This window comes from Lipophrys pholis, assembly GCF_963383615.2.
Source record: "Lipophrys pholis genome assembly, chromosome: 2".
NCBI classification, from domain to species: domain Eukaryota; kingdom Metazoa; phylum Chordata; class Actinopteri; order Blenniiformes; family Blenniidae; genus Lipophrys; species Lipophrys pholis.
The window spans coordinates 39,552,949-39,578,125 of NC_137636.1; the positions used below are offsets into that span (position 1 = coordinate 39,552,949).

Here is a 25,177-nt window from a genome sequence, read left to right on the forward strand (position 1 = left end):
GACCCTTTAGTTCTTCCTCTGTTTCTTTAGGGACCGGGTAGAAAGGCCAAGGCCAGGCCTGGAGACCGGGACCCTTTAGTTCTTCCTCTGTTTCTTTAGGGACCGGGTAGAAAGGCCAAGGCCAGGCCTGGAGACCGGGACCCTTTAGTTCTTCCTCTGTTTCTTTAGGGACCGGGTAGAAAGGCCAAGGCCAGGCCTGGAGACCGGGACCCTTTAGTTCTTCCTCTGTTTCTTTAGGGACCGGGTAGAAAGGCCAAGGCCATGCCTGGAGACCGGGACCCTTTAGTTCTTCCTCTGTTTCTTTAGGGACCGGGTAGAAAGGCCAAGGCCAGGCCTGGAGACCGGGACCCTTTAGTTCTTCCTCTGTTTCTTTAGGGACCGGGTAGAAAGGCCAAGGCCAGGCCTGGAGACCGGGACCCTTTAGTTCTTCCTATGTTTCTTTAGGGACCGGGTAGAAAGGCCAAGGCCAGGCCTGGAGACCGGGACCCTTTAGTTCTTCCTATGTTTCTTTAGGGACCGGGTAGAAAGGCCAAGGCCAGGCCTGGAGACCGGGACCCTTTAGTTCTTCCTATGTTTCTTTAGGGACCGGGTAGAAAGGCCAAGGCCAGGCCTGGAGACCGGGACCCTTTAGTTCTTCCTCTGTTTCTTTAGGGACCGGGTAGAAAGGCCAAGGCCAGGCCTGGAGACCGGGACCCTTTAGTTCTTCCTCTGTTTCTTTAGGGACCGGGTAGAAAGGCCAAGGCCAGGCCTGGAGACCGGGACCCTTTAGTTCTTCCTCTGTTTCTTTAGGGACCGGGTAGAAAGGCCAAGGCCAGGCCTGGAGACCGGGACCCTTTAGTTCTTCCTCTGTTTCTTTAGGGACCGGGTAGAAAGGCCAAGGCCATGCCTGGAGACCGGGACCCTTTAGTTCTTCCTCTGTTTCTTTAGGGACCGGGTAGAAAGGCCAAGGCCAGGCCTGGAGACCGGGACCCTTTAGTTCTTCCTCTGTTTCTTTAGGGACCGGGTAGAAAGGCCAAGGCCAGGCCTGGAGACCGGGACCCTTTAGTTCTTCCTCTGTTTCTTTAGGGACCGGGTAGAAAGGCCAAGGCCAGGCCTGGAGACCGGGACCCTTTAGTTCTTCCTCTGTTTCTTTAGGGACCGGGTAGAAAGGCCAAGGCCAGGCCTGGAGACCGGGACCCTTTAGTTCTTCCTCTGTTTCTTTAGGGACCGGGTAGAAAGGCCAAGGCCATGCCTGGAGACCGGGACCCTTTAGTTCTTCCTCTGTTTCTTTAGGGACCGGGTAGAAAGGCCAAGGCCAGGCCTGGAGACCGGGACCCTTTAGTTCTTCCTCTGTTTCTTTAGGGACCGGGTAGAAAGGCCAAGGCCAGGCCTGGAGACCGGGACCCTTTAGTTCTTCCTATGTTTCTTTAGGGACCGGGTAGAAAGGCCAAGGCCAGGCCTGGAGACCGGGACCCTTTAGTTCTTCCTATGTTTCTTTAGGGACCGGGTAGAAAGGCCAAGGCCAGGCCTGGAGACCGGGACCCTTTAGTTCTTCCTATGTTTCTTTAGGGACCGGGTAGAAAGGCCAAGGCCAGGCCTGGAGACCGGGACCCTTTAGTTCTTCCTATGTTTCTTTAGGGACCGGGTAGAAAGGCCAAGGCCAGGCCTGGAGACCGGGACCCTTTAGTTCTTCCTCTGTTTCTTTAGGGACCGGGTAGAAAGGCCAAGGCCAGGCCTGGAGACCGGGACCCTTTAGTTCTTCCTATGTTTCTTTAGGGACCGGGTAGAAAGGCCACATTTGACCCACTAAACACACTCAAATGTTGATTAAATTTGGCACGCTCATCAAGACTGATGAAAGAATTCAGGAAATGTAAGAATGAACCCCCAGAGTGCCAAAATGACTCTCTAGCGCCACCTAGAAAAACCAAAACGGCCACCACGGCCCATAGCAATGTCGTAGAGAGATCAAACCAAAACTCAATTGTTCGTCTCATCGAGCCCTACAAATCACGCACTGGTACCCCTGACCTAAATCCAACAGGAAGTTGTTCAAAATAACATTTGGAAACGCTAGCTGCTCTGAGCGTGAATATCTATCGACTTCAGAAACCTATTAAATGACAGAGGAGACTCTCCTCAATAATCCCCAATATCATTTTCTGTTGTCGAGCGGTTCTGTTTTTATTAGCCGTCAAAGGTCCTAATGCCGAATCCCGCCTCCTCAAGCCCAAGTTTTACCCCCAGAGTGCCAAAATGTGCTCTCTGGCGCCATCTACACTTTTCAATGCCAGCTGCTGTCGCCATACTTTCAGACAGAGACTTATTTTTCATTTTTAAACGTTGCCGCGTCGGTCCTCTATTCAGATGTGAAAACATCTTTTTCATATCAAAGAAAAATGTCATTGTGTGAGCCTTTAAGTTGGATAAAGTTCTCAGCCGTTTTTGGAGTTTTAGATGGGTGTGTATGTGGTGAGTTGCAGTAAGGGGGGGTTAACTTAGAGCAGCGTTTCTCAAAGTGTGGGGCGCGCCCCACTGGTGGGGAATGGAGACATGACAGGTGGGGCGCGAGGAACTTTCCCTTTTTTTTTATAATATTCTTAGATTTTTTTTTTTACTATGCTTTCATTTTCTCTACACACTGTAAATCACTTTGTGATTCTGTCTGTGAAAACCGCTATATAAATAAATGTAAATTACTTATTTTTCCTGTAGGCTCTTAATTTCTAGGTAGGAGCGAAAGTTTGACAGTCACAGCAACAGTAACTAATGGGGGCGGGGCTAAGCGGAACAAACTTTCGCGCGGATGGGTAGCAGGCTAGTGTGTGGACCACAATCACACAATATGGATCAATTTGTGACACGCACCTCAAAGGCCGTCAAGCCAGAGCCAGCGCCTGCAGAGAAACAACAATCTGAGCGGTCTAATCAACCGAAAAGGAAATCTGATGAAGGGTATCTTGCTCTTGGATTCACGGCAGCGGTGGTGGGGGCAGAGGAGAGACCCCTGTGTGTTCTGTGTCTAAAACCGCTAGCAGGAGACACCTGGAGACCACACACCCAATCACGTCAATAAGCCACTTGATTTCTTTCAAAGAAGACTGTCAGAGTACCGTCAACAGGAGAAGCGCATGGTAAAAGCTGCATCAGTCAACAGTAACGCTCTCATGCCTTCATATAGAGTTGCATACAGAATTGCACAATGCAAAAAACCACACACAATTGCTGAGCAGCTCATTCTCCCCGCTGCAATAGACATGGTGTCGGTCATGCTTGACGAGACAAGCGCAGCAACATTAAAAGCTGTCCCCCTGTCAAACGACACAGTTGCGAGACGTATATGCGACATTGCAAGTGATCTTGTGGAACAACTTGTCGACAAATTAAAAGAAAGTCGTTTTGCTTTACAAGTGGACGAAGCTACTGACAACAGTAAAGGCTGCCTGCTCATCGCATACGTTCGCTTTGTGAATGGCGAGTCACTGTGCGACGATTTACTGTTTTGCAAATACATAAAAAATAGAGCCACTGCTGATGAGCTGTTCAAGATAATGGACAGTTTCTTCAAAGAACATAACCTTAAATGGGAAAACTGTGTGGGCTTTTGTTCTGATGGCGCACAGACCATGGCAGGGTCCCGGAACGGGCTGCGGGCGCTCATAAAGAGGGTTGCGCCTAATGCGCATTGGACACACTGTGTCACAGGGAAGCACTCGCGTCAAGGCAGCTCAGCCCCAAACTCAATGAGGTTTGAACAGATGTTGTGAGCGCGGTACATTTGATCAGAACCCGACCACAGAAAGTGCGACTGTTCTCTGCACTGTGTGAGGAAATGGGAGCTGATCATACAGCGAAGCAAGGTGGCTCTCCAGGGGCAAAGTGCTGACGCGCGTCTTTTTGGAGGAGGAGCGCATGCATGAGGCTGCAAGCAAGTTCAGTGATGAACAATTTCTGTTGAAGCTGGCCTACCTCAGCGATATGTTTGGCAAGCTGAATGAGTTAAATCTTCAGCTCCAAGGCAAGGATAAGCACATACCCCAACTGGCAGACAAAATCACTGCGTTCTCCCGAAAGCTCGAGGGATGGGGCAGGCGCCTCGACCAACAAAATATTGATGCCTTTGAGAACCTGGGTGAGGTTGCTGAAACCACAGTGATCCCCTGCATCAAGCAACACATCTCCTCCCTGAGAGAAATGTTTCACAAATACTTCCCTATCAACAGTGCTCAGTACAACTGGGTGATGGATCCATTCAATGCAGCAGGTTGGTATTCTGACATTTTATTGAATATTATACTCATATTATACATGCATTTTATCTGTGTTGTATGCTACTTACTAACTGGAATGGATTGTTGTCAAACAGATTTATTTGTATTTATTATGCAATGAAAAATAAAGTAAGCCTATTAATTTATATCTTATCTGCAGCACCTGCTGATTTCATGTCTGCTGAGGAGGACCAGTTTATTGGACTGACATCTGACTCCACCCTGAGGCTGAGGTTCACCACTCAGACTCTTTCTCAATTCCTGTTTGGAGTGGAGAGGGAGTATCCACTCATCGGGCAGAGAGCTGTGTGCATTCTTCTCCCCTTTGCCACATCTTATCTGTGTGAGATCGGTTTTTCAGCTGTTGCTTCACTCAAAACGAAGTACAGGTCTCAGCTGAACATTGAGCATGACTTAAGAGTGGCAGTGTCAAGCCTGCAACCCCGATTTGAAAAGCTGTGCAGTGCAAAACAGGCTCATTGCAGCCACTAATGCTGGAGTACTGTAAAACTCATGTTCACTTGCCCTGTCTTGCCAAATGCATAGCTCCTCCTTTTTTTTGCAAAGATTGCAAAGTGGCACTTTTATTTGATTTATTATTGAACTTGATGTTATTTGATGTTATTGAGTCTGAATGTATACCACATGATGTTACTTGATGTTCAATAAATTTGAAAATGTTAAGCTTGGCATTAGCGTTCTGTTGGGGCGATGGGGGCAGGTGGGGCTTGAAACCCCCCCCTTGTCCAAAGTGGGGGATGAAAAACAAAGTTTGAGAACCACTGACTTAGAGGGTGACAGGCTGTCGACTTCCAAAAACAATCTGTCTTCTTCTCGTCTTCATGGCCACACTTCTTCCTCAATGTCATCAAATTATTTAAAGGGTTCTCTCTAAAAAAGCCTGATTTTCTCCCAAACACTCCAATCTAAATTCAGGAGACTTTTTCTCTCCAAACTCAAAAGTTGAGACATTTCTAACCTGTCATTGAGGAGAGACGGAGCACTCTGAAGACTCGGGAATTGGACTAGGAGTCCATGAACTTCTTCTGTTGACTGGGAACATCTGTTCTCATCAATATCGTGGTTCTCGAAGCACAATGACTTGTTCAGGAGGTGCGTATCAGCTGGGATCAGTGTCACAGTGCTGCAGGCCCCCTGCTGAGACGGGGGAGTTGGAAGGACACAGACACAGACACACACACACACACACACACACACACACACACACACACACACACACACACACACACACACACACACACACACACACACACACACACACACACACACACACACACACACACACACACACACACACACACACACACACACACACACACACACACACACACACACACACACACACACACACACACACACACACACACACACTACTCAGGAAGGAGGAAAGAGGCAGGAGGAGAAGCAGGAGAAGAGAGAGCAGAAGGAGGAGGATGAGCATGAGGAGGGATTGAGGATGGAGAGGAGAAGACGGGGGGGGGGGGGGGGGGGGTCTGGAGGGAGAAGAGCAGCAGCAGGACAGGGAGGAGGAGGAGCCGGAGGGAGGGGACATGGGGGGTTAGAGGATCTGGAGGGGTTGGGGTTAGGTGGTGGCCTATATGCCACGAGCTATAGCTATCTGTAAATGGAGGGGAAATACACCTTCTTTCCCTTGTTTTATGAATGAATTTAAAATGTAGTACAGCTCCCTGATAACTTTGAAAGACTGGAAAACTGCATAGATCACCAGCCACCACATTTCTACACTGTCGTTATTTTAATGTCTTTGCTCCTTGTCTGAGGAATTGTTTTTGTATTTCATATATATATATATATATATATATATATATATATATATATATGCTATTGCTGTTTTGTGAGCCTTTGATGCCCCCTAGTGTTTGGTTGTTAATAGTCCTCTATCAGAGTTTGCATTACTTTATATTAAATTAAAAATAAATAAATAAATGAACACCTCAGGAAGTCAACTCACTCCACAGGGAGCCAACTCACTCGGGAATGAGGCAAGATGGCGGCCGAGGTGGGCGTGGGTTTATGTAGCTGAGCATTATGTGGAGGCCATTTTTGATGTACTAAAAGGCCTACTAACAGAGGGGACGCTTCCCAGCGTCTGTAAATCTTTTTTCACATTTCTTTTTTCCTTTTTTGCCAACCAGAGCGTATAAACAATTCACTTCCGTGTGGAGCCTCATCCTCTGCTCGCATAAAGGAACAGCTGGTGAAACACACCAGGGAGGATGAAGCACAGAGACAAGAAACACCTTGTCCTCCGAGAAGGGGGCGCATCAAGATCATCAAAAGACACCAGCAAGCTCTCCAGCCGCTGCTGCTGCTGCTTCTGTCACTGCAGCTGCTGCTGCTTCTGTCACTGCTGCTGCTTCTGTCACTGCTGCTGCTGCAGCTGCTGCTGCTTCTGTCACTGCTTCTGTCACTGCTTCTGTCACTGCTTCTGTCACTGCTGCTGCTTCTGTCACTGCTGCTGCTTCTGTCACTGCTGCTGCTTCTGTCACTGCTGCTGCTTCTGTCACTGCTGCTGCTGCTGCTTCTGTCACTGCCTCTGTCACTGCTTCTGTCACTGCAGCTGCTTCTGTCACTGCTGCTGCTTCTGTCACTGCCTCTGTCACTGCTTCTGTCACTGCAGCTGCTGCTGCTTCTGTCACTGCTGCTGCTTCTGTCACTGCCTCTGTCACTGCTTCTGTCACTGCAGCTGCTGCTGCTTCTGTCACTGCTGCTGCTGCTGCTTCTGTCACTGCTTCTGTCACTGCTGCTGCTGCTGCTTCTGTCACTGCTTCTGTCACTGCTGCTGCTGCTGCTTCTGTCACTGCCTCTGTCACTGCTTCTGTCACTGCAGCTGCTGCTGCTTCTGTCACTGCTGCTGCTGCTGCTTCTGTCACTGCAGCTGCTGCTGCTGCTGCTTCTGTCACTGCTTCTGTCACTGCAGCTGCTGCTGCTTCTGTCACTGCAGCTGCTGCTGCTGCAGCTGCTGCTAACACGAACCATGATTATGCTCTCTGTGAAGCTGGAGCAGGGAACCAAGATGACTCTGTGGACTTTCTCCCTCTGCCAGATTCTGCCCCTGATACACCGGTCAAGCCAAGAGATAAAAAACAAAAAGCAGAGATATCATTAGAAGAACTACAGAACAATATTGTAACTGCAACCAATCAGCGAGCAGATGAGCTGCAGGGCAGGATTGGCAGGATTACCAGGATTACCAGGATTACCAGGAACACAATGAGCATTTACAGAAGTTGAGTGGCTAAAAAGGGATATTCCAGAGGTGAAAACCATCAGTGAAAGAAATGAGCAACACATAACAGAACTGCAACGTCGGCTCAATGACTGTGAAAGATATGGACGGAGATGGACCCTCAGACTTCATGGTGTCCCTGATGGTCAGCCAGAAGACATCCAGGCCAAAGTTCCCAACATCTGCTGTGCTGTGGTGCCGCAATCTCAGCAGAAGATTATGGAGGACATGGGTATTGTTCATGGCCTGGACAGATACCAGGGAACAACAAACAAGCCCAGGACGACAGATCTACCAGAGACCTTCTGAGGAGGACGGCAGGAACAAGGGAGTACCTGAAAAATAAGCAGCTGAGGTTCTCTGAAGACCTGGCTGCTGCTGATGAAGCCATACGGAACCGGCTGTGGCCCAGGATGGAAGCAGCAAAGAAAGAAGGGAACAAAGCCCATTCTGCAGGACCCGTGTCGTCATGGAGGGAAAGGAGGAACGTCCAGAGCAGCTTGATCGGCTTCAGCTCAAAGTTCTTGAGAAGCTCCAAGATGACAAAGCGAGGATTCACTGAAACGACTCTGAGCACAGAAATGTTTCACTACTACCTCAACATATTGAGGCCAAAGCAGCAAGGTGTGTTCTGTGACTAATGCAGGAGGAGAAAAATACAGATATATACATATAAAGAGAAATGAACTCAGAAGGATCATTAATGTTGTATCCAGAATTTACTTTAAAATATAGTATTACCATTCCTACTAATGAATACTATATTATTATAAATGCTCTCCCTGCTGGAGTAACTATGTTATATAAAAGTACTGCAGGATAAAACCCAACAATCTTACCCTTCCATCCAACTCAGCTAGAAACTAGTCAGATCTGGTTCTCAGCAGCCCATAATAACAACAACAATAATTATAATAACAACAACAATAATAATTATTATTATTATTATTATAATAATAATAATAATAATAATAATAATAATAATAATAATAATAATGATAATAATAATAACAACAGTAACAATAATATTAATAATCATCATCATCATCATCATCATCATCATCATCATCATCATCACTGGATACGCTCGTTGTTTCAAAAAGATGTTGTCTCAGTTCCAGATGTGGAATCTGACTGGAACAACTGTATCAGTGACCTCCACTGGAAAAGGATTTGGAATCTGCAGCTCCATATATGATCAATAAGAAAGTAAAAGAAGGATCCTTCAAAATAAACCACAGAATTTACCCATCACCTGCTTTCTTGCAAAGAATCAAAAAAGACATGGATATAAATTGTTCTTTCTGTGAAGAACTCCCTGAAACTATATTTCATGTGTTCTGGTCCTGCCCCTCTCCACCAAGTTATGGAAGATATCTGCACTCTGACCTCCACCTGCTCTGAACTACACCTCTCCCTTTGCCTCCATCACGGGTTGTTTGGCTTCATTGACTGTCACACGAAGTCAACACACACACACTCCACACCAAGTCAACACACACACACCACAGGAAGTCAACACACACACTCCACACGAAGTCAACACACACACACACCTCAGGAAGTCAACACACACACTCCACACGAAGTCAACACACACACACTCCACACGAAGTCAACACACACACTCCACACGAAGTCAACACACACACACTCCACACGAAGACAACACACACACAGTCCACACGAAGTCAACACACACACACTCCACACGAAGTCAACACACACACTCCACACGAAGTCAACACACACACTCCACACGAAGTCAACACACACACACTCCACACGAAGACAACACACACACAGTCCACAGGAAGTCAACACACACAATCCACAGGAAGTCAACACACACACCTCAGGAAGTCAACACACACACCTCAGGAAGTCAACACACACACTTCATAGGAAGTCAACACACACAATCCACAGGAATTCAACACACACACTTCACAGGAAGTCAACACACACACCTCAGGAAGTCAACACACACACAGTCCACAGGAAGTCAAAACACACACACTCCACAGGAAGTCAACACACACACTCCACACGAAGTCAACACACACACACTCCACAGGAAGCAAACACACACACTCCTCAGGAAGTCAACACACACAGTCCACAGGAAGTCAACACACACACTCCACACGAAGTCAACACACACACTTCACAGGAAGTCAACACACACCTCAGGAAGTCAACACACTCCACACGAAGTCAACACACACACTTCACAGGAAGTCAACACACACAATCCACAGGAAGTCAACACACACACTTCACAGGAAGTCAACACACACAGTCCACAGGAAGTCAAAACACACACAGTCCACAGGAAGTCAACACACACACCTCAGGAAGTCAACACACACACAGTCCACAGGAAGTCAAAACACACACTTCACAGGAAGTCAACACACACACTTCACAGGAAGTCAACACACACACTTCACAGGAAGTCAACACACACAGTCCACAGGAAGTCAAAACACACACAGTCCACAGGAAGTCAACACACACACAGTCCACACGAAGTCAACACACACACAGTCCACAGGAAGTCAACACACACACACCACAGGAAGTCAACACACACACACCACAGGAAGTCAACACACACACACTCCACACGAAGTCAACACAAACACACTCCACACGAAGTCAACACACACACACCCCAGGAAGTCAACACACACACAGTCCACAGGAAGTCAACACACACACACTCCACAGGAAGTCAACCCACACACACTCCACACGAAGTCAACACACACACACACCACAGGAAGTCAACACACACACACCACAGGAAGTCAACACAGACACTCCACACGAAGTCAACACACACACAGTCCACAGGAAGTCAACACACACACACTCCACACGAAGTCAACACACACACTCCACACGAAGTCAACACACACACACACCTCAGGAAGTCAACACACACACACCACAGGAAGTCAACACACACACTCCACACGAAGTCAACACACACACACCTCAGGAAGTCAACACACACACTCCACACGAAGTCAACACACACACTCCACACGAAGTCAACACACACAAACCTCAGGAAGTCAACACACACACACTCCACACGAAGTCAACACACACACACTCCACAGGAAGTCAACACACACACTCCACACAAAGTCAACACACACACAGTCCACAGGAAGTCAACACACACACACACCTCAGGAAGTCAACACACACACACTCCACAGGAAGCAAACACACACACTCCTCAGGAAGTCAACACACACACACTCCACAGGAAGTCAACACACACAGTCCACAGGAAGTCAACACACACACTCCACACGAAGTCAACACACACACACCTCAGGAAGTCAACACACACACTCCACAGGAAGTCAACACACACACTTCACAGGAAGTCAACACACACCTCAGGAAGTCAACACACTCCACACGAAGTAAACACACACACAGTCCACAGGAAGTCAACTAAAAATTTTCACAGGAAGTCAACACACACACAGTCCACAGGAAGTCAACACACACAATCCACAGGAAGTCAACACACACACACTCCACAGGAAGTCAACCCACACACACTCCACACGAAGTCAACACACACACACCACAGGAAGTCAACACACACACACCACAGGAAGTCAACACACACACTCCACACGAAGTCAACACACACACAGTCCACAGGAAGTCAACACACACAATCCACAGGAAGTCAACACACACAATCCACAGGAAGTCAACACACACACCTCAGGAAGTCAACACACACACCTCAGGAAGTCAACACACACACTTCATAGGAAGTCAACACACACAATCCACAGGAATTCAACACACACACTTCACAGGAAGTCAACACACACACCTCAGGAAGTCAACACACACACAGTCCACAGGAAGTCAAAACACACACACTCCACAGGAAGTCAACACACACACTCCACACGAAGTCAACACACACACACTCCACAGGAAGCAAACACACACACTCCTCAGGAAGTCAACACACACAGTCCACAGGAAGTCAACACACACACTCCACACGAAGTCAACACACACACTTCACAGGAAGTCAACACACACCTCAGGAAGTCAACACACTCCACACTAAGTCAACACACACACTTCACAGGAAGTCAACACACACAATCCACAGGAAGTCAACACACACACTTCACAGGAAGTCAACACACACAGTCCACAGGAAGTCAAAACACACACAGTCCACAGGAAGTCAACACACACACCTCAGGAAGTCAACACACACACAGTCCACAGGAAGTCAAAACACACACTTCACAGGAAGTCAACACACACACTTCACAGGAAGTCAACACACACACTTCACAGGAAGTCAACACACACAGTCCACAGGAAGTCAAAACACACACAGTCCACAGGAAGTCAACACACACACAGTCCACACGAAGTCAACACACACACAGTCCACAGGAAGTCAACACACACACACCACAGGAAGTCAACACACACACACCACAGGAAGTCAACACACACACACTCCACACGAAGTCAACACAAACACACTCCACACGAAGTCAACACACACACACCCCAGGAAGTCAACACACACACAGTCCACAGGAAGTCAACACACACACACTCCACAGGAAGTCAACCCACACACACTCCACACGAAGTCAACACACACACACACCACAGGAAGTCAACACACACACACCACAGGAAGTCAACACAGACACTCCACACGAAGTCAACACACACACAGTCCACAGGAAGTCAACACACACACACTCCACACGAAGTCAACACACACACTCCACACGAAGTCAACACACACACACACCTCAGGAAGTCAACACACACACACCACAGGAAGTCAACACACACACTCCACACGAAGTCAACACACACACACCTCAGGAAGTCAACACACACACTCCACACGAAGTCAACACACACACTCCACACGAAGTCAACACACACAAACCTCAGGAAGTCAACACACACACACTCCACACGAAGTCAACACACACACACTCCACAGGAAGTCAACACACACACTCCACACAAAGTCAACACACACACAGTCCACAGGAAGTCAACACACACACACACCTCAGGAAGTCAACACACACACACTCCACAGGAAGCAAACACACACACTCCTCAGGAAGTCAACACACACACACTCCACAGGAAGTCAACACACACAGTCCACAGGAAGTCAACACACACACTCCACACGAAGTCAACACACACACACCTCAGGAAGTCAACACACACACTCCACAGGAAGTCAACACACACACTTCACAGGAAGTCAACACACACCTCAGGAAGTCAACACACTCCACACGAAGTAAACACACACACAGTCCACAGGAAGTCAACACACACAATCCACAGGAAGTCAACACACACACACTCCACAGGAAGTCAACCCACACACACTCCACACGAAGTCAACACACACACACCACAGGAAGTCAACACACACACACCACAGGAAGTCAACACACACACTCCACACGAAGTCAACACACACACAGTCCACAGGAAGTCAACACACACACACTCCAAACGAAGTCAACACACACACACCTCAGGAGGTCAACACACACAGTCCACAGGAAGTCAACACACACACAGTCCACAGGAAGTCAACACACACACTTCACAGGAGGTCAACACACACACTTCACAGGAAGTCAACACACACACTTCACAGGAGGTCAACACACACAGTCCACAGGAAGTCAACACACACACAGTCCACAGGAGGTCAACACACACACTTCACAGGAAGTCAACACACACACTTCACGGGAAGTCAACACACACACAGTCCACAGGAAGTCAACACACACACACACACACACACCTCAGGAAGTCAACACACACACGTCACGGGAAGTCAACAAACACACACACTTCACAGGAAGTCAACACACACAGTCCACAGGAAGTCAACACACACACTTCACAGGAAGTCAACACACACACACACACCTCAGGAAGTCAACACACACAGTCCACAGGAAGTCAACACACACACTTCACAGGAAGTCAACACACACAGTCCACAGGAAGTCAACACACACACTTCACAGGAAGTCAACACACACCTCAGGAAGTCAACACACACCTCAGGAAGTCAACACACACACAGTCCACAGGAAGTCAACACACAAATTTCACAGGAAGTCAACACAAACAGTCCACAGGAAGTCAACATACACACTTCACAGGAAGTCAACACACACAGTCCACAGGAAGTCAACACACACACTTCACATGAAGTCAACAAACACACACCTCAGGAAGTCAACACACACACACTTCACAGGAAATCAACACACACAGTCCACAGGAAGTCAACACACACAGTCCACAGGAAGTCAACACACACCTCAGGATGTCAACACACACACTCCACAGGAAGTCAACACACACCTCAGGAAGTCAACACACACACTCCACAGGAAGTCAACACACACACTTCACAGGAAGTCAACACACACACACACCTCAGGAAGTCAACACACACACTTCACAGGAAGTCAACACACACCTCAGGAAGTCAACACACACACTTCACAGGACGTCAACACACACCTCAGGAAGTCAACACACACACTTCACAGGAAGTCAACACACACACACACCTCAGGAAGTCAACACACACACTTCACAGGAAGTCAACACACACCTCAGGAAGTCAACACACACTCTACAGGAAGTCAACACACACCTCTGGACGTCAACACACACACTTCACAGGACGTCATTACACACCTCAGGAAGTCAACACACACACTCCACAGGAAGTCAACACAGACCTCAGGAAGTCAACACACACACTCCACAGGAAGTCAACACAGACCTCAGGAAGTCAACACACACACTCCACAGAGAGTCAACACACACACTTCACAGGAAGTCAATACACAGCTCAGGAAGTCAACACACACACTTCACAGGATGTCAACACACACGACACAAAGTCAACACACACACTCCACAGGAAGTCAATACACTCCACAGGAAGTCAACACACACCTCAGGCAGTCAACACACTCCACACGAAGTCAACACACACACTCCACACGAAGTCAACATACACCGCAGGAAGTCAAAACACTCCACAGGAAGTCCACACACTCCACAGGAAGTCAACACACTCCACAGGACGTCAACACACTACACAGGAAGTCAACACACTTCACAGGATGTCAACACACACCTCAGGAAGTCAACACACACACTTCACAGGAAGTGAACACAGACCTCAGGAAGTCAACACACACACTCCACAGGAAGTCAACACACACGACACAAAGTCAACACACACACTCCACAGGAAGTCAACACACTCCACAGGATATCCACACACTCCACAGGAAGTCTACACACACCTCAGGCAGTCAACACACTCCACACGAAGTCAACACACACACTCCACACGAAGTCAACACACACCACAGGAAGTCAAAACACTCCACAGGAAGTCCACACACTCCACAGGAAGTCAACACACACCTCAGGCAGTCAACACACTCCACACGAAGTCAACACACACCACAGGAAGTCAAAACACTCCACAGGAAGTCCACACACTCCACAGGAAGTGAACACACACCTCAGGCAGTCAACACACTCCACACGAAGTCAACACACACACTCCACACGAAGTCAACACACACCACAGGAAGTCAACAAACTCCACACGAAGTCAACACACTCCACACGAAGTCAACACACACACTCCACACGAAGTCAACACACACCACAGGAAGTCAAAACACTCCACAGGAAGTCAACACACTCCACAGGAAGTCAACACACTCCACACGAAGTCCACACACTCCACAGGAAGTCAACACACTCCACAGGAAGTCAACACACACCACAGGAAGTCAAAACACTCCAGAGGAAGTCCACACACTCCACAGGAAGTCAACACACTCCACAGGAAGTCCACACACTCCACAGGAAGTCAACACACTCCACACGAAGTCAACACACACACTCCACACACCACAGGAAGTTAAAACACTCCACAGGAAGTCCACACACTCCACAGGAAGTCAACACACTCCACAGGAAGTCAACACACACCTCAGGCAGTCAACACACTCCACACGAAGTCAACACACACAGTCCACAGGAAGTCAACACACACAGTCCACAGGAAGTCAACACACACACTTCACAGGAAGTCAACACACACACTTCACAGGAAGTCAACACACACACTCCACAGGAAGTCAACACACACACTCCACAGGAAGTCAACACACACACTTCACAGGAAGTCAACACACACACACACCTCAGGAAGTCAACACACACACTTCACAGGAAGTCAACACACACCTCAGGAAGTCAACACACACACTTCACAGGACGTCAACACACACCTCAGGAAGTCAACACACACACTTCACAGGAAGTCAACACACACACACACCTCAGGAAGTCAACACACACACTTCACAGGAAGTCAACACACACCTCAGGACGTCAACACACACACTCTACAGGGAGTCAACACACACCTCTGGAAGTCAACACACACACTTCACAGGACGTCATTACACACCTCAGGAAGTCAACACACACACTCCACAGGAAGTCAACACAGACCTCAGGAAGTCAACACACACACTTCACACAATGTCAACACACAGCTCAGGAAGTCAACACACACACTCCACAGGAAGTCAACACACACACTTCACAGGAAGTCAACACACACACACACCTCAGGAAGTCAACACACACACTTCACAGGAAGTCAACACACACCTCAGGAAGTCAACACACACACTTCACAGGACGTCAACACACACCTCAGGAAGTCAACACACACACTTCACAGGAAGTCAACACACACACACACCTCAGGAAGTCAACACACACACTTCACAGGAAGTCAACACACACCTCAGGAAGTCAACACACACTCTACAGGAAGTCAACACACACCTCTGGACGTCAACACACACACTTCACAGGACGTCATTACACACCTCAGGAAGTCAACACACACACTCCACAGGAAGTCAACACAGACCTCAGGAAGTCAACACACACACTCCACAGGAAGTCAACACAGACCTCAGGAAGTCAACACACACACTCCACAGAGAGTCAACACACACACTTCACAGGAAGTCAATACACAGCTCAGGAAGTCAACACACACACTTCACAGGATGTCAACACACACGACACAAAGTCAACACACACACTCCACAGGAAGTCAATACACTCCACAGGAAGTCAACACACACCTCAGGCAGTCAACACACTCCACACGAAGTCAACACACACACTCCACACGAAGTCAACATACACCGCAGGAAGTCAAAACACTCCACAGGAAGTCCACACACTCCACAGGAAGTCAACACACTCCACAGGACGTCAACACACTACACAGGAAGTCAACACACTTCACAGGATGTCAACACACACCTCAGGAAGTCAACACACACACTTCACAGGAAGTGAACACAGACCTCAGGAAGTCAACACACACACTCCACAGGAAGTCAACACACACGACACAAAGTCAACACACACACTCCACAGGAAGTCAACACACTCCACAGGATATCCACACACTCCACAGGAAGTCTACACACACCTCAGGCAGTCAACACACTCCACACGAAGTCAACACACACACTCCACACGAAGTCAACACACACCACAGGAAGTCAAAACACTCCACAGGAAGTCCACACACTCCACAGGAAGTCAACACACACCTCAGGCAGTCAACACACTCCACACGAAGTCAACACACACCACAGGAAGTCAAAACACTCCACAGGAAGTCCACACACTCCACAGGAAGTGAACACACACCTCAGGCAGTCAACACACTCCACACGAAGTCAACACACACACTCCACACGAAGTCAACACACACCACAGGAAGTCAACAAACTCCACACGAAGTCAACACACTCCACACGAAGTCAACACACACACTCCACACGAAGTCAACACACACCACAGGAAGTCAAAACACTCCACAGGAAGTCAACACACTCCACAGGAAGTCAACACACTCCACACGAAGTCCACACACTCCACAGGAAGTCAACACACTCCACAGGAAGTCAACACACACCACAGGAAGTAAAAACACTCCAGAGGAAGTCCACACACTCCACAGGAAGTCAACACACTCCACAGGAAGTCCACACACTCCACAGGAAGTCAACACACTCCACACGAAGTCAACACACACACTCCACACACCACAGGAAGTTAAAACACTCCACAGGAAGTCCACACACTCCACAGGAAGTCAACACACTCCACAGGAAGTCAACACACACCTCAGGCAGTCAACACACTCCACACGAAGTCAACACACACAGTCCACAGGAAGTCAACACACACAGTCCACAGGAAGTCAACACACACACTTCACAGGAAGTCAACACACACACTTCACAGGAAGTCAACACACACACTCCACAGGAAGTCAACACACACACTCCACAGGAAGTCAACACACACACTTCACAGGAAGTCAACACACACACACACCTCAGGAAGTCAACACACACACTTCACAGGAAGTCAACACACACCTCAGGAAGTCAACACACACACTTCACAGGACGTCAACACACACCTCAGGAAGTCAACACACACACTTCACAGGAAGTCAACACACACACACACCTCAGGAAGTCAACACACACACTTCACAGGAAGTCAACACACACCTCAGGACGTCAACACACACACTCTACAGGGAGTCAACACACACCTCTGGAAGTCAACACACACACTTCACAGGACGTCATTACACACCTCAGGAAGTCAACACACACACTCCACAGGAAGTCAACACAGACCTCAGGAAGTCAACACACACACTTCACACAATGTCAACACACAGCTCAGGATGTCAACACACTCCAGAGAGAGTCAACACACACACTTCACAGGAAGTCAATACACAGCTCAGGAAGTCAACACACACACTTCACAGGATGTCAACACACACGACACAAAGTCAACACACACACTCCACAGGAAGTCAATACACTCCACAGGAAGTCAACACACACCTCAGGCAGTCAACACACTCCACACGAAGTCAACACACACACTCCACACGAAGTCAACACACACCGCAGGAAGTCAAAACACTCCACAGGAAGTCCACACACTCCACAGGAAGTCAACACACTCCACAGGAAGTCAACACACACCTCAGGCAGTCAACACACTCCACACAAAGTCAACACACACCACAGGAAGTCAAAACACTCCACAGGAAGTCAACACACTCCACACGAAGTCAACACACACACTCCACACGAAGTCAACACACACCACAGGAAGTCAAAACACTCCACAGGAAGTCCACACACTCCACAGGACGTCAACACACTACACAGGAAGTCAACACACTTCACAGGATGTCAACACACACCTCAGGAAGTCAACACACACACTTCACAGGAAGTGAACACAGACCTCAGGAAGTCAACACACACACTCCACAGGAAGTCAACACACACACTCCACAGGAAGTCAACACACACACTTCACACAATGTCAACACACAGCTCAGGATGTCAACACACTCCACAGAAAGTCAACACACACACTTCACAGGAAGTCAATACACAGCTCAGGAAGTCAACACACACACTTCACAGGAAGTCAACACACACGACACAAAGTCAACACACACACTCCACAGGAAGTCAACACACTCCACAGGATATCCACACACTCCACAGGAAGTCTACACACACCTCAGGCAGTCAACACACTCCACACGAAGTCAACACACACACTCCACACGAAGTCAACACACACACTCCACACGAAGTCAACACACACCTCAGGAAGTCAACACACACACTCCACAGGAAGTCAACACACACACTTCACAGGAAGTCAACACACACACACACCTCAGGAAGTCAACACACACACTTCACAGGAAGTCAACACACACCTCAGGAAGTCAACACACACACTTCACAGGAAGTCAACACACACACACACCTCAGGAAGTCAACACACACACTTCACAGGAAGTCAACACACACCTCAGGACGTCAACACACACACTCTACAGGAAGTCAACACACACACTCCACAGGAAGTCAACACAGACCTCAGGAAGTCAACACACACACTTCACACAATGTCAACACACAGCTCAGGATGTCAACACACTCCAGAGAGAGTCAACACACACACTTCACAGGAAGTCAATACACAGCTCAGGAAGTCAACACACACACTTCACAGGATGTCAACACACACGACACAAAGTCAACACACACACTCCACAGGAAGTCAATACACTCCACAGGAAGTCAACACACACCTCAGGCAGTCAACACACTCCACACGAAGTCAACACACACACTCCACACGAAGTCAACACACACCGCAGGAAGTCAAAACACTCCACAGGAAGTCCACACACTCCACAGGAAGTCAACACACTCCACAGGAAGTCAACACACACCTCAGGCAGTCAACACACTCCACACAAAGTCAACACACACCACAGGAAGTCAAAACACTCCACAGGAAGTCAACACACTCCACACGAAGTCAACACACACACTCCACACGAAGTCAACACACACCACAGGAAGTCAAAACACTCCACAGGAAGTCCACACACTCCACAGGAAGTCCACACACTCCACAGGACGTCAACACACTACACAGGAAGTCAACACACTTCACAGGATGTCAACACACACCTCAGGAAGTCAACACACACACTTCACAGGAAGTGAACACAGACCTCAGGAAGTCAACACACACACTCCACAGGAAGTCAACACACACACTCCACAGGAAGTCAACACACACACTTCACACAATGTCAACACACAGCTCAGGATGTCAACACACTCCACAGAAAGTCAACACACACACTTCACAGGAAGTCAATACACAGCTCAGGAAGTCAACACACACACTTCACAGGAAGTCAACACACACGACACAAAGTCAACACACACACTCCACAGGAAGTCAACACACTCCACAGGATATCCACACACTCCACAGGAAGTCTACACACACCTCAGGCAGTCAACACACTCCACACGAAGTCAACACACACACTCCACACGAAGTCAACACACACCACAGGAAGTCAAAACACTCCACAGGAAGTCCACACACTCCACAGGAAGTCAACACACACCTCAGGCAGTCAACACACTCCACACGAAGTCAACACACACCACAGGAAGTCAACACACACACTTCACAGGAAGTGAACACAGACCTCAGGAAGTCAACACACACACTCCACAGGAAGTCAACACACACACTCCACAGGAAGTCAACACACACACTTCACACAATGTCAACACACAGCTCAGGATGTCAACACACTCCACAGAAAGTCAACACACACACTTCACAGGAAGTCAATACACAGCTCAGGAAGTCAACACACACACTTCACAGGAAGTCAACACACACGACACAAAGTCAACACACACACACCACAGGAAGTCAAAACACTCCACAGGAAGTCCACACACTCCACAGAAAGTCAACACACACCTCAGGCAGTCAACACACTCCACACGAAGTCAACACACACACTCCACACGAAGTCAACACACACACTCCACAGGAAGTCAAAACATTCCACAGGAAGTCAACACACACCTCAGGCAGTCAACACACTCCACACGAAGTCAACACACACACACCACAGGAAGTCAAAACACTCCACAGGAAGTCCACACACTCCACAGGAAGTCAAAACACTCCACAGGAAGTCCACACACTCCACAGGAAGTCAACACACTCCACAGGAAGTCCACACACTCCACAGGAAGTCAACACACTCCACACGAAGTCAACACACACACTCCACAGGAAGCCAACACACACCACAGGAAGTCAAAACACTCCACACGAAGTCAACACACACCACAGGAAGTCAACACTCACCACAGGAAGTCAACACACACACTCCACAGGAAGTCAACACACACACTCCACAGGAAGTCAACACACATCACAGGAAGTCAAAACACTCCACAGGAAGTCAACACACTCCACAGGAAGTCAACACACACCTCAGGCAGTCAACACACTCCACACGAAGTCAACACACACACTCCACAGGAAGTCAACACACACCACAGGAAGTCAAAACACTCCACAGGAAGTCCACACACTCCACAGGAAGTCAACACACTCCACACGAAGTCAACACACACCACAGGAAGTCAACACACTCCACAGGAAGTCAACACACTCCACAGGACGTCAACACACACCTCAGGAAGTCAACACACAAACTTCACAGGAAGTCAACACACACATCAGGAAGTCAACACACACACTTCACAGGAAGTCAACACACACACACACCTCAGGAAGTCATAACACACACTTCACAGGAAGTCAACACACACCTCAGGAAGTCAACACACACACTTCACAGGACGTCAACACACACCTCAGGAAGTCAACACACACACTTCACAGGAAGTGAACACAGACCTCAGGAAGTCAACACACACACTCCACAGGAAGTCAACACACACACTTCACACAATGTCAACACACAGCTCAGGATGTCAACACACTCCACAGAAAGTCAACACACACACTTCACAGGAAGTCAACACACACGACACAAAGTTAACACACACACTCCACAGGAAGTCAACACACTCCACAGGAAGTCAAAACACTCCACACGAAGTCCACACACTCCACAGGAAGTCAACACACTCCACACGAAGTCAACACACACACTCCACACGAAGTCAACACACACACACCACAGGAAGTCAAAACACTCCACAGGAAGTCCACACACTCCACAGGAAGTCAACACACTCCACAGGAAGTCAACACACACCTCAGGCAGTCAACACACTCCACACGAAGTCAACACACACACTCCACAGGAAGTCAACACACACCACAGGAAGTCAAAACACTCCACAGGAAGTCAAAACACTCCACAGGAAGTCCACACACTCCACAGGAAGTCAACACACTCCACACGAAGTCAACACACACACTCCACAGGAAGTCAACACACACCACAGGAAGTCAAAACACTCCACAGGAAGTCCACACACTCCACAGGAAGTCAACACACACCTCAGGCAGTCAACACACTCCACACGAAGTCAACACACACACTCCACACGAAGTCAACACACACCACAGGAAGTCCACACACTCCACAGGAAGTCAACACACTCCACAGGAAGTCAACACACTCCACAGGAAGTCAACATGCACACTCCACAGGAAGTCAACACACTCCACAGGACGTCAACACAGACCTCAGGAAGTCAACACACACCACAGGAAGTCAACATGCACACTCCACAGGAAGTCAACACACTCCACAGGACGTCAACACAGACCTCAGGAAGTCAACACACACACTTCACAGGACGTCAACACACACCTCAGGAAGTCAACACACACACTTCACAGGAAGTGATCACAGACCTCAGGAAGTCAACACACACACTCCACAGGAAGTCAACACACACACTCCACAGAAAGTCAACACACACACTTCACAGGAAGTCAACACACACGACACAAAGTTAACACACACACTCCACAGGAAGTCAACACACTCCACAGGAAGTCAACATGCACACTCCACAGGAAGTCAACACACTCCACAGGAAGTCAACATACACACTCCACAGGACGTCAACACACTCCACAGGAAGTCAACACACTCCACAGGAAGTCAACATACACACTCCACAGGACGTCAACACACTCCACAGGAAGTCAACATACACACTCCACAGGACGTCAACACACTCCACAGGAAGTCAACACACTCCACAGGAAGTCAACACACTCCACAGGAAGTCAAGACACACCTCAGGAAGTCCACACACTCCACAGGAAGTCAACACACTCCACAGGAAGTCAACACACACACTCCACAGAAAGTCAACACGCACACTCCACAGGGAGTCAACACGCACACTCCACAGGGAGTCAACACACACACTTCACAGGAAGTCAACATACACACTCCACACACACACTCCACAGAAATTCAACACACACACTCCATAGGAAGTCAACACACTCCACAAGAAGTCAACACGCACACTCCACACGAAGTCAACACGCACATTCCACAGGAAGTCAACACACACACTCCACAGGAAGTCAACACACTCCACAGGAAGTCAACACGCACATTCCACATGAAGTCAACACACACACTCCACAGGAAGTCAAAACACTCCACAGGAAGTCCACACACTCCACCGGAAGTCCACACACTCCACAGGAAGTCAACACACACACTCCACAGGATGTCCACATACTCCACAGGAAGTCAACACGCACACTCCACAGGAAGTCAACACACACACTCCACAGGAAGTCAACACACACACTCCATAGGAAGTCAACACACTCCACAGGAAGTCAACAGACTCCACAGGAAGTCAACACACACACTCCACAGGAAGTCAACAGACTCCACAGGAAGTCAACACGCACACTCCACAGGAAGTCAACACACACACTCCACAGAAAGTCAACACACACACTCCACAGGAAGTCAACACACACACTCCACAGGAAGTCAACAGACTCCACAGGAAGTCAACACACTCCAGAGGAAGTCTGACCTCTCCATCAGCTCTACCAGATCTTCCTGACCTCTGACCTCTAGAATCTACTTCAGCTCAGGTCCAAGGATACGATGTAGCCTGCAGGGATCCAGTGCGCCGGCAGCAGCGGGACGAAGACGCCGAAGCCGGTGACGGCGAAGAAGACGTAGAGCAGCCAGGCCAGCAGCTGGAACGGGTGAGGAGGCCAAGTCCACCCGTTCGTCCTGGAGCAGAGCCGCACGTCGCCACGGCGATGGAGATCATCACCCACCGGCTCTGTACGGTTAGGGGTCCTGCTGCACACATCCATACTGACACACACAGTGAGACACAACCGGGTCCTCACCCAGAACTGGGTCGGTCCTCATCCTGACCCAGCCGCCAGTTTGATGCTCACCTGGTTTTTACTGGTCCTCCGGTCTTCCGCGCCTCATCTCATCCCCGAGCGAGGGCCTGAGCAGCGGCGTGGAGCTCCAGAGGAGAGCCGCTGAGCTTCACCAGAAAACAGGCAGGGAGGCTCGGACCGGCTCTGAGCTCACATCCATCCCTGTCAACGGGAGGCTCGGGCCGCTCTCCGGCTGGACTGTGGCCGCTCTCCGGCGGGGATCTGGACCACCTTCCCCGGCAGCTGTGAGCGAGCTGAGCTGCGAACGAGCGGCTGCCAGCCGCACACCCCGGCTCGGTGTCACTTCTCCCGCAGAGCAGCGGCAGGCTGCGGCCGCCGGTTCACCGTTTAACGGTCAATTTCTAATGGAGCCCGTCATGTTAAATATTTAGCATGTTGGCACCGCCTCTCCGTGTCCAGCGCTGTACGCCGTTTCCATGGCGCCTGAGCACGTGACCACCGCGGGGCATTCTGGGTTTTGTAGTATCTGCTGGCCAGCGCGAACTGCTACGTTCACAAGCAGAACAGACCGGTGTATGTAAAGACTCTCATATGACCGCTTTTTCCAGTAACGCGTTACCATTTCCAAACCAGTAATCAGATTAAAGTTACTTCTCCAAGTCAC

At 48.9% G+C, this 25,177-nt stretch overlaps 1 protein-coding gene across 1 annotated transcript in view; it reads right to left on the reverse strand.

The window, feature by feature from the left end:
• Nucleotides 1–24,970, reverse strand: part of zdhhc1 (zDHHC palmitoyltransferase 1) — a 42,914-nt gene extending 17,944 nt beyond the window's left edge. The window contains exons 1-2 of the mRNA XM_080489453.1: nt 24,565–24,970; nt 24,259–24,478 (exon numbers count right to left, since the gene is read on the reverse strand). Coding sequence (XP_080345579.1) covers nt 24,259–24,477 — 219 coding nt within the window. The 5' untranslated portion in view covers nt 24,478; nt 24,565–24,970. The remainder of the gene's footprint in view (nt 1–24,258; nt 24,479–24,564) is intronic.
• Between the last annotated feature and the right edge of the window lie 207 nt (nt 24,971–25,177).